The sequence below is a fragment of the Rhinatrema bivittatum genome, chromosome 9 (genome assembly GCF_901001135.1).
Source record: "Rhinatrema bivittatum chromosome 9, aRhiBiv1.1, whole genome shotgun sequence".
Lineage (NCBI taxonomy): Eukaryota > Metazoa > Chordata > Amphibia > Gymnophiona > Rhinatrematidae > Rhinatrema > Rhinatrema bivittatum.
In genome coordinates this window covers 23032805-23045435 of record NC_042623.1, presented here as the reverse complement: position 1 = coordinate 23045435, position 12631 = coordinate 23032805, and the positions used below count along the sequence as shown (strand labels likewise).

The 12631-nt window shown below is 44.3% G+C and overlaps 1 protein-coding gene across 2 annotated transcripts in view; it reads right to left on the bottom strand.

The window, feature by feature from the left end:
- LRGUK (leucine rich repeats and guanylate kinase domain containing) overlaps positions 1-12631 on the bottom strand; it is a 161021-nt gene that overhangs the window by 47793 nt on the left and 100597 nt on the right. For both annotated transcript variants that reach the window (XM_029616833.1, XM_029616834.1), the window contains one exon: positions 2512-2625. In XM_029616833.1, coding sequence (XP_029472693.1) covers positions 2512-2625 — 114 coding nt within the window. The remainder of the gene's footprint in view (positions 1-2511; positions 2626-12631) is intronic.

Below are 12631 nucleotides of genomic sequence, written 5' to 3'. Positions count from 1 at the left end.
GTTGGTCAAAGCTCAGGCAAAATTGTTGTGTGAAGTTATCCAAATTCCTGAGAAGTCATTTTGCTCTCACAAGGAAGAAGCCCAGGTGAGCGTGGGACCGTCCAACAGAGAGAGGATAATCGTAATCTTTACAAGGTAGAAAAAAACCAGGCCACTGTAACTTGAATTGCATCTTGCAAACATTGAGGAATCCTTTGCACCCCTTTGGGTCAGCTCTCTACCTCAGAGGTGTTGGCAGCTGTATCATGGATTCCATAGTCTGGATGATTGCCAGTGCAAGATTCACCAGAGCTGGTATTGAGGCTAAGGCCAGACACTGGGCTTGTATCATATTTAAGTGCTGAGACAAGGTCTGTAGTAACCCATTTACTTGATCAAGTTGCTGCTGGGCCTGTTCAGGAGACTATTTAATTCAGTTTTTTGTTCCTGCATCTAGGTGGCCAATGCAGCAATGGCCCGTCGCGGAGACAAATTCACTGAGCTCATGGCCTCAGCAACCTGTTGTGAGTGACGTGAGTGTGAGCCCCTCTTGCCATGGCGCAATTGATGCAACCTCATGGTCCAAGCCCTAAGGTTTGTGCTGACGGTGTGCGAACAAGTCTTTGCACAGGACAGGCTATGACAAGGTCCAAAAGAGCAAGATAAGGCAGAAAGACTAGGCAAGGCTGAAGATGATGAAAGGCTTGGATGAAGGCTGAAGCAGAAGACAGACATGGAACAAGGCTAAAGCTGAAGACGGAAGTGGAAAAAGGCTGAAGCTGGAGAGAGACGTGAAGCAAGGCTGAAGCTGAAAAACAAAGCGGCTTGGCTGAAGATAAGGCAGACCTTGCTAGATCCAGGTAAGGAAACAACATTGAAGGAGCCATTTTAAGGGGCGAAATGTTATGATGTCATACAAGGGCACAGCAGTCTTTTCTCATCTCGGGCTCTTTAAAGCCACTGACTTCGGGTGTGCGCGCACCTAGAGGAAGGTCCGGAGGCGGCTTTCTGGTGGCATCCCACCAGCCTGAGGGTGAGTGCACCTCGAAAACTGCCAATACCAATACAGTATGAGAAGCAGGAGTGGTTACATCTTCTTGGGATATTTGAGAAAGATTTATGGCTGGCATCTGTGCCTTGGAGCTTTTGGAATTCCCAAGATTGGTGCAAGGATGAGGTGCCCTGTCTACTAGAATGCTTCGGGGGATTTACAACCACAGTCAGAATTTTCCCACTCCCTGAACCGTGCACCCACAGAAACTGAGGCGTATGTTTCTTCATCCGATGCCCGGTACTGATGAAGTAGAATTCTTCACATTCATTGGATGGAGAAGCAAGATTGTGGTTTGTCTCCCTGGCCTCTATAATAAGTGCTTGATGTCGAGGGAGATCAATCCTTTCTCAATGCTGATGCACTGCCAGCATCTGGTGCAACTCATGGGCCCTTTGATGTCATTGCCAATGGCTGGGTTTAGTCTTCCCAAAAAATTCTCCATGAGCTCCAGGTGGAAAGATATCCGCTGGGAGTCATCTTCCTGCACCTGCAACACACAGATATCAAGGTCATTCCCCAGGCAGAGCATACATCTATCATGAGGATCCATGACAGACATGATGTGTCTGCATCGAGAGAATTTATTGAAGCAGCAGGCCCTCTTCTTTTTTTTGGACACTGGCTGAAAAATTAAGGAAGCAAAATCAAATGACCCAATTTTACCAAAACTCGACCAATACCATTCAGTGCACGCGGCAGTCAATGAAAAATTTAAGAAAACTTGAACACAATTGAAAAATCTACCTAGTGAACCTAAGATAGGTGACAGAAACACATGAAAAATGCAAAAAAAAAGTTATTTTGGAGAGAATATTAATGACCTTTTGGCTCTGTAGAAAAACTAAAACTAAAGGGGCTTTACAGAATAACATACATATGCTCAAGAGAGCATGCTAATAGCTTCTAGAAACTATGAGGAAATCTTCCCCAGCCAGGCTCCGTTGGATGACATCTTCCACCTGTGAGGCCTTAGCATCCTGTTTGTCCTTGGAGAAAGTTAGGATTATTTTTCCCCATTGTCTTTCTGAATTTTTCATGCCTTTTTTAAAATTTTTACTTAGAGGACAGAAATATTTTAATCTCAGAGCTGAATTTGATCACTTCATCCGCTGTATTTTAGTTTCTCTCATGCTGAAAAACTAGTTGCTGAGAAATTTTAAGACACAGTAACAGAGACAGAGATGACTGATTATCTATCTGATAGGAATTATTTCACTTACAGAGGAATGCAGAGCAGTTCGAAATGACACACTTGGTTTATAAAATCATAAATAATGCACTGAGGGGAGGAGAGCAAGTCTATAGGAAAAGCTTCTGGGAATTCAAGGTGCAAACAATTTCTCCCTCTTAGGTATCCTATCAAATTTATCACTGCAGTTATTTTAGAAGTTCAGTGGATAACCACTTTGTAAAGGTAATTCTGACTTGGGGTAAGGCTTTCAGGATTGGTATTATTGATAGCAACAGAGAATGCCTACCTCTATTTCCATGTGTGTACAGCAGGCCAGACCCTCTCTTGCAACAGATTCTATGGTATCTCTGCTAAGTGCATAGTAGTGGTTGCTGTATTTCATTGTCACAATAAATTTACCCTGAAATGAAAATGATGAGGCATGAACATGAAAGAAAAGGTAATCAGGGAAATAAAACAGCATCAAAAGCTCTCTGGCTTTTTGCTGGATCCTGATACCCTTTCACATTTCACAGAGTTTGAATCCATGCTAATAATGAAGTCAATTGTGTTAACAAATTGCAAGAAACAAAATCTGATGTCTGAGAACCAAATGTCGCTCTGCTACTTGTTTACTATGGTCCTGTTACATGCAAATCCACTGAATGAGAGTCAAAAAATTCACTACATACATACCAAACTTCTATAAACTTTTAATATTATAGCTTCATAGAACATATACAACCTATATCTAAAAACCTCAATCACTCCACATGCACACCTTTATAAACACAAATATCAAAAAAAGTATTTGAAATATAAGTACAATGACATATATATCAAAATTATAACAGCATTTATGAAAATGTTTGAATCACATCATATCAATATGTTCTTTTCACATTATACCATCTTGGTCAAATAACATATGCATTGAAAAGGGATAGCAATTTAGAAAAGCAGTATAACATTTCAGTGCATATATTATTTGCACATGATGGTACAATGTGAAAAGAACATTGATATGATTCAAACATTTTCATAAATGCTGTTATAATTTTGATATATATGTCATAAGAACATAAGAAAATGCCATACTGGGTCAGACCAAGGGTCCATCAACATAGAAACATAGAAATGACGGCAGAAGAAGACCAAACGGCCCATCTAGTCTGCCCAGCGAGCTACGCACTTTATCCATTTTTTCCCCCTTTTTTTTTTCTCCCACCTGTTACTATTGGCTTCCAGTACCCTCCAGCCCTAATTCCCCTCCACCCCACCACCAATTTAGAGAGCAGCGCCGTATCTGCATTCAAGTGAACGTCCAGCTCAATTAGGGGTAGCAACCGCTCTAACAAGCAGGCCACACCCTTACCCCATACTCTTACCCACCCCTGTTTTTATGTTTTTATTTTTTTGAGATAGCAGCCCTCCATCCTTCCGCTCCGTGAAGGTGGAACACCAACTACTGGCCACTGGCATCCCGCTCCATGAATGCCTCTGTGGCTACTGCCGCTCCGTGCAGTGTTTGAATGCCTCTGTGGCTACTGCCGCTCCGTGCAGTGTTTGAATGCCTCTGTGGCTACTGCCGCTCCGTGCAGTGTTTGAATGCCTCCTCTTTATTCACGCCCTCTAGACTTGATGGATCCACAGTTTTTATCCCACGCCCCTTTGAAGTAGTTCACAGTTTTAGACTTCACCACTTCCTGTTTCCAACAGTGGCCAATCCAGGCCATAAGAACCTGGCAAGTACCCAAAAATTAAGTCTATTCCATGTTACTGTTGCTAATGGCAGTGGCTATTCTCTAAGTGAACTTAATAGCAGGTAATGGACTTCTCCTCCAAGAACTTATCCAATCCTTTTTTAAACACAGCTATACTAACTGCACTAACCACATCCTCTGGCAACAAATTCCAGAGTTTAATTGTGTGTTGAGTGAAAAAGAACTTTCTCCGATTAGTTTTAAATGTGCCCCATGCTACCTTCATGGAGTGCCCCCTAGTCTTTCTACTATCCGAAAGAGTAAATAACCGATTCACATCTACCCGTTCTAGACCTCTCATGATTTTAAACATCTCTATCATATCCCCCCTCAGCCGTCTCTTCTCCAAGCTGAAAAGTCCTAACCTCTTTAGTCTTTCCTCATAGGGGAGCTGTTCCATTCCCCTTATCATTTTGGTAGCCCTTCTCTGTACCTTCTCCATTGCAATTGTATCTTTTTTGAGATGTGGCGACCAGAATTGTACACAGTATTCAAGGTGCGGTCTCACCATGGAGCGATACAGAGGCATTATGACATTTTCCATTTTATTCACCATTCCCTTTCTAATAATTCCCAACATTCTGTTTGCTTTTTTGACTGCCGCAGCACACTGAGCCGACGATTTCAATGTGTTATCCACTATGACACCTAGATCTCTTTCTTGGGAACCCAACATTGTGTAATTATAGCATGGGTTATTTTCCCTATATGCATCACCTTGCACTTATCCACTTATCATTGTACTTATATTTCAAATATTTTTTTGATATTTGTGTTTTTAAAGGTGTGAATGTGGATTGAGGTTTTTAAATCTAGGTTGTATAAGTTCTATGAAGCTGTAATAAAGTTTATAGAAGTTTGGTATGTATGTAGTGAATTTTTTGACTCTCATTCAGTGGATTTTCATGTAACTTTATATTTTGAAAGTCATATGCAATGCCACCCGCATTAATTGAATTTACCTATTAGGCTACATTTATAAACAGTATCACCTTTTTGAAAATATCCTTCTTACAAGCTGTTTGGTTGTGCAAGGAAGTAGGAAGGTGATATACTAAATTCTCTACAAAAATAAAAAAAGACAGATGGATGGCACTGGAAACTGAAGTCCTTCATTAATTAGTCTTCTAAAGAAAGCATTATTACTATTGCTAGTAACATAGAAACATAGAAACATAGAAATGACGGCAGAAGAAGACCAAACGGCCCATCCAGTCTGCCCAGCAAGCTACACAGTTTATCCATATATTTTTTTTAATCTTCCCCCCCCCCCTTTTTTTCTCCCTCCCACCCGTCACTATTAGCTTCCAGCACCCTCCGGCCCCAATTCCCTTCCACCCCTCCACCAATGCAGAGAGCAGCGCCGTATCCGCATCCCAGTGAACATCCAGCTCAATCAGGGGTAGCAACTGCCGCAACAAGCGGCCACACCCCTGCCCCATACTCTTACCCACCTCTGTTTTGTTTGTTTGTTTGTTGGTTTTTTTTTTTTTTTTTGGAGATGGCATCCCTCCATCCTTCCGCTCCGTGAAGGTGGAACACCAACTACTGGCCACTGGCATCCCGCTCCGTGAATGCCTCTGTGGCTACTGCCGCTCCGTGCAGTGTTTTGCTGCCGGAAGGTGGAACACCAACTACTGGCCACTGGCATCCCGCTCCGTGAATACCTCTGTGGCTACTGCCGCTCCGTGCAGTGTTTTACCGCCTCCTCTATATTTACGCCCACTAGACTTGATGGATCCACAGTGTTTATCCCACACCCCTTTGAAGTCTTTCACAGTTTTAGACTTCACCACTTCCTCCGGAAGGGCATTCCAGGCATCCACCACCCTTTCCGTGAAGAAATACTTCCTGACATTGGTTCTTAGTCTTCCTCCCTGGAGCCTCAGCCCATGACCTCTGGTTGTGCTGATTTTTTTCCGACGGAAAAGGTTTGGTGTTGTCTTTGGATCATTAAAGTTTTTTAAGTATCTGAAAGTCTGAATCATATCACCCCTGCTCCTCCTTTCCTCCAGGGTGTACATATTTAGATTCTTCAATCTCTCCTCGTATGTCATCCGATGAAGATCCTCCACCTTCCTGGTCGCCCTTCTCTGTACCGCTTCCATCTTGTCTTTGTCTCTTTGTAATTACGGTCTCCAGAACTGAACACAGTACTCCAGGTGATGCCTCACCAAGGACCTGTACAAGGGAATAATCACTTCCCTTTTCTTACTCGATATTCCTCTCTCTATGCAGCCCAGCATTCTTCTGGCTTTTGCTATCGCCTTGTTGCATTGTTTCGCAGACTTCATATCATTAGACACTATCACCCCAAGGTCCCTCTCCTGCTCCGTGCACATCAGCCTTTCCCCCCCCCCCCCCCCCCCCCCCCCCATCGAATACAGTTCATTCGGATTTCCACTCCCCATATGCATGACTTTGCACTTCTTGGCATTGAATCTCAGCTGCCATATCTTTGACCACTCTTCCAGTTTCTTGGGTCTGGACAAAGGCTACTCCTTTCTTCTAATCCTCCTTGACATCTCGGCGGCGTTCGACACCGTCAACCACTCCATCCTCCTGAATCGCCTTTCAGACATAGGCATTTCCGGATCAGTCCACAGCTGGTTCAAGTCTTTCCTTAGTAATAGAAGTTTTAAAGTCATGATTAACAATAAAGAATCACCGTCGACAAATTCTTCTCTTGGTGTACCCCAAGGATCCTCCCTATCTCCCACCCTTTTCAACGTCTACCTCCTCCCCCTCTGCCATCTGTTAACTAGTCTCAATTTAATTCACTATATTTATGCAGACGACGTGCAGATTCTGATTCCCATAACAGAATCCATTACCAAATCACTCTCGCTCTGGAACAACTGCCTACAATCTATCACCAGTCTCCTCAGCAGTTTAAATTTAGTTCTCAATGCCTCAAAGACCGAACTACTCCTCATTTCTTCCAACCAAGACAACCCCATTCCACAGACCCAACGCAACTCACACCACAACTCCCATCTCACCCATACTCATGTAAGAGATATCGGGGTTATACTAGACAACCGCCTTAATCTAAAGAATATGATCAACACCATAACCAAAGATTGCTTCCACAGACTACAGGTGTTAAAAAGACTCAAACCTCTCCTATTTTTCCATGACTTCAGGACAGTTCTTCAATCCTTGATATTTGCCAAAATAGACTACTGCAGCTCTCTCCTCACAGGCCTACCCAGCTCAACTACCAAGCCGCTACAGATGATACAGAACGCCGCGGCCAGAATTTTGACCAACACCAACCGGAGAGAACATATTACTCCCATCCTCCGAAACCTACACTGGTTACCAGTCAACTTCAGAGTCCTACACAAATCACTCACTTTAATACACAAATCCATCCATAATCACCTTCAACTCGCCCTCAAAATCCCTTTCAAACTCCATACTTCCAACAGACCGATTAGAGAAATCTACAAAGGAGCGCTACAAGCCCCCACAACCAAAGCCACGCGCCTCATCTCGACCAAAGACCGAGCGTTCTCAATAGCAGGCCCAGCCATCTGGAACAACCTCCCAGCAGATCTCAGGCTGGAACCTTGCCTACTATCATTTAAGAAAAAACTCAAGACTTGGTTGTTCCGCCAAGCCTTCCCGGATCCTTCAGATACACATTAGACGACGAACCTGCTCACGAGCAATAGAACCTCGCTCCTCCTCTAAATACTTCACAAGCATTAGTACCTCTTCTAATAGCTTCTAGCACTAGACTTGGTTTCTTAATTTATTGCCCTTTCAAGCCTTTCCTTCCAGCTGTTTAAGCTTCCAAGTTTTTGCAGTCCTTGTTAAATGTAACTTTTGTTTCTTCTGATTATAATAAGTTGTTTATATTTACTGTTCTGTCCCTGTTCGATGTAAACTGATCTGATATGGTATTTAACCTTGAAGGTCGGTATAGAAAAATGCTAAATAAATAAAATAAATAGATAAATCTTAGTAAAAGCAAAATAAGTTCCCTTTACTACCAGGCACGCTAGCCCTCCATATGAAAAGACAGTAATTTACCACTAATGCATGTTCTATTGAGAAAACACAACAAATAAAATTGATACAAATGCCTACATGCTAGTAAAATACCTCACCTCGGTCACGCACACAGAACTGACCTTCACCATGTACAGAAAGATCACAAATTATAAATATGGAGACAGAAACTGGAATAGAAACCCAAAAAAGCCACTCTACATGCAGTGCAAACTTTTCTTCAGTTGTACATCTGCATTACGTTGTCAGCCAAAGCACAAGACAGTGATCAATGAGGGACTTGTACATTCAGCAAAAGGAAGTCTTTTCTGAATGTCAGGATATATCAAGATATCCAAGCTGGGATAGACTTTACACATGGCAACAAGATTAGCACAGGACTTCCCTACAGTCAATCACAGTTTTCCACAAGGAATATGCATGTGATAAATTTGTAGACACTGGATTAGCATCTCTGCTCTTGCCAAAGCTGCAGTCTTTGTCAGTTGTAATATCTTGTATTGGACCAATATGAAAATTATGCAGATGATGCTGTATATGAATGCTCCAAACCATATGGATCCCCACTTCAGTTGTTAATGTTATACTGCTGTCCTACTACTGCTGTCTCACAGAGCAGACAGAACCTCAGTTTAAGTGTCTTATCCCAAAGACAATGCATAACTATGGTTACCAAATTACCTCAGGTCTTCAGAGATAGGCTAAGCTAGTCCTGTTTTCTTCCAGTTTCTTAGAAAACCTTGAACTACAAGTCAACACATGCAATGCAAACAGAGATGAAAATTAAAACTGGTTCAACTTGTCTCCAATGACATGGAGCCATCTGCTCAACCTACACCACAACTGCAATGCTGATTTCTTCACACTATTCTGCAAATGTGCCCAATCCTACTCTGGAATCAGAGAAACTAGGTAATTCAGTTTCATGTCCAGTCAGGTTTTGCCCTGAAAGCCAGAGTTATCATTTGGACCCACATGATGCTTGATATGGTAATGCTTTTTTTTTTTTTTTTAATGATATAGTCATCTGCCTACTAGGAGCTAGACACAAATGCAATTTTCATATGCCACTGGACAGTTGTCAAATGATAACTTTACTTCACTTTCTAAGTTAGCTGGATTCAAATTAGCAAGCAAGAAGTATCAATCCAATCACATATCTAGTCACAAAGGTAAAAGGCTTTGTATCCCTGTGCCAATCCCCTGACTCATTCAGTCCTAGAGGTAAAAGGCTTTGTGTATCCAAGTGTCAATCCACTAAATCATCCAGGCCTAAAAGTGAAATGTTTGAACCCTTGTGCCAATCAAACAACTTTTCATTATCCTAAGAAGTATATTTAATAATGTGCACTAAGATTCTTACTCCTTGAAATATTGTTTTCTGATGATACGTGAAATAATGAAAGCAATATTCAGCACTGGGCCTCCGGCTAGGTTAGCTGGATAAACGTTTCTGCTTAACTTACACCAGATTTTCAGCAGCTGTTAGAGTTGTGGACCCTTGTGTGGTGGTGCAGTTGATGCAGCTGGACGGGCAAGCCCGTCTGGCCCACACCAACCACTGGCAGATGTACCCCGGACAGGACTGGCTGGAGCTTCACCTATATCAATCGTCATTCCCACAGGTTGAGCCCTTGGGGTAAAGATAAGAGAGAAAGTCCAAGGCCAGACGAAGGTCAGGACAGGCAGCAGACAGCAAAATCCAGCAAGCGAAACAAGGGGCAGGCAGCAGACAATGTGGGCTGGGTCCAAAGCAAGAGTCAGGTCCGGGAAGCAAACAGGAAGTCCAGGAACAAGCCAAGGTCAAACCAGGAAGTCAAGCCAAGGAAGACAGAGTGAGACAAGGGCGAGGACAGGAACAAGGTACAACAGAGAAGACAAGGACCGAGCAGGAGAAACAGGACCACTGAAGGGGACAGGAACACAGGAACATAAGCAAGAAAAACACAGGCTGACAAAACAAGGAAAAGCAACATGCACTGAGGAGCAGGTCACTCAGGAGACCTGTTGTTGAGGCAAGGAACACAGAGCTGAGCAGGTTTAAAAAGCCAAATGCGGGTGACGACATCCAAGAGCGACTGCAGTGGTTTCCCACCTAGATACATACATAATGTGCGCACTTGGGCACATACGCACCTTAGGCACCCGTCGCCAGGTCCCTGTTGCAGGCGTGTTTGTGAGCATATAATGGCAATATTCCGCCGAGCAGCGGGAGATGGACGCCGGTGAGTCGGGGAAGGCAGCTGTGGTTCGTTGGGGTCTAACAGCAGCATGGACACGCCACTGAATATCCCTTGCTAGGGGAAGGTAGCTGGATAAGTTTTATCCAGCTAACTTTAGGCCTGCTTTCTGTCTTAGCTGGATTACACCCAATATTGGCATTTATCCAAATAACAGCTGGATAAGTGACTCTGCTCCCAGAATGCCTCAGGTTATCCAGTGAAGTTTTAGCTGGCTAATTACTTAGCTAGCTATCTAGCTCTGAGATGTTCAGTGCATGGGAAATTTGTAACCCAGTGTTTGTCTGGATAAGTGCCAAACTAATACGCTGAATATTGCCCCCCATATTATTAACTTTTCAGCATACTTTTTAAATGCCAGTATAGTACTATGTCAGATGGTTTATGCCGGGGTGGCCAATTCCGGTCCTCGAGAGCCAGAAATAGACCAGGTTTTCAGGATATCTACAATGAATATGAATGAGAGAGATTTGCCTTCTGTTCACACCACACAGAACACCTCCTCCACTTCAGTCCATAGGAGTTTCTACTGGAAGGCTTTCTAGAAGCCACTAGGACCAGAAACACATCCTCTAAAAGATCAATCAGCTGCAAAATCAACCTCTCAACATCCAGGCTGTGAGCGACAGTGCCTGGAGGTTGAAATGCCACAGCCGGCCCTGATCTTGCGTGATGAGATCTAGGGAAGTTCCCAGACTGATCGGTTTCCGGATGGACAACTCTCACAGGAGTGGAAACCAGACCTTGGCCAATGAGGGGCTATGAGGGTCATAGTTCCTTTGTCCTTATGAAACTTTAAGAGAGTCTCCACCACCAAGGGAATTGGAGGATATGTATAGAGAAGACCCTTGAACCAGTGATGGGCAAGGGCATCTGAGGCTGGCTTGCCTTCTGACCTGTAAAGGAGCAGAACTGAGTCACCTTCCTGTTGCATGGGAATGCAAACAGATCTGTCTGAGCTCCCCCAGAGAAGGAATATCCGATTCGCTACCCCCTGGTCCAAGGATCACTCTCTTGGGGTCTGAATGCTTGACTCAGTCTGTCTGCTTCCACATTCTCCATCTCAGCCAGGTACATGGCTCTGAGCACCATCCCATGAGACAGGGCCATGACCAGATCTGGACCTCTTCCTAACACAGGAAGTATGACCCCGTACTTCCCTACTTGTTGACATACCACATGGCTACCCGGTTTTCCGTCTGGATCAGGCAACTTTGTTGGACAGCTGATCTCTGAAAGCCCTTAGCGCTTACTAGATCGCCAAAAGCTCCAGGAAGTTGATTTGACAAGTAGGTTCCTGAGCGGACCAAAGACCCTGGGTGCTGAGCTCATCTACATGAGTTCCCCACCCCAGGGTAGATGCATTCGTGGTTAGAACAATTTGAGTGGGGGACTGAAACGAGATCCCCTGTTCCAGATTGGAAAGTATCCGCCACTAGGACAAAGAGTCCCGGAGAGACGGCTGACTCAGATGCAATCCTGGAGGCTCTGAGTGGCCTGGCACCACTGTGACCTCAGGGTCCATTGGGCTCTTTGCATGTGTAAACATGCCAGAGGAGAAACATGGATGGTTATGGCCATATGGCCCAACAACCTCAACATGTGCCAGGTTGATACCTGCTGGCTCTGTTGAATATCTGCCGCTATGGTTGCCATAGCAATGGCCCTCTGGCAGGGCAGAAAGGCCTTGGCCTGAGCTGTGTCTAAAAGGGCCCCTATGAAGTTCAATTGAGGTGATATTGAGAATGAACCTTTGTGACTCCAATACCCAAATGGTCAAGTGCATGGACCTGTTGGCCCCCACCTAAGATGTGCTCCTGACTAGCCAATCATTCAGATATGGGAAGACATACACTCCCAGTCTGTGGAGGTGTGCCACCGCCATGGCCAGGCATTTTGTGAAGACCCTTGGGATGGTTGCCAGCCCGAGTGGCAACACTCCATACTGGAAGTGCTTTGTTCCCATCACAAATCAGAGACACTTCCTGTGTCTGGGGAAGATCTCGATGTGAGTCTATGTGTCCTTCAGGCTGAGGGAGCAAAGCCAGTACCCTTTTTGCAAAAGGGGGATAAATGTGCCCAGGGAAGCCATCTTGAACTTTTCTCTGTTTAGAAACTTGTTCAAGGACCTTAGGTCTAGGATGGGATAGAGTCCTCCTGTTCTCTTTGGAAGCAGACTACCCGCCCTCTTTGCCCTGGTAGTACAGCTCGACCACCCTGGCCATTAAGATGAAGGAGAGCTCCACTCGTAGTAACTCCTGATACACAACTGGCCCCCAATGTGGGCACAGAGGGCAATTTGGTGGGACACCCAAAAAATTTAATTGGTACCCCTGATGGATGATGGACAGAACCCACTGCTCTGAGGTTACATTGGGCCATTGGTTCGCGAAGAACAGCAGCC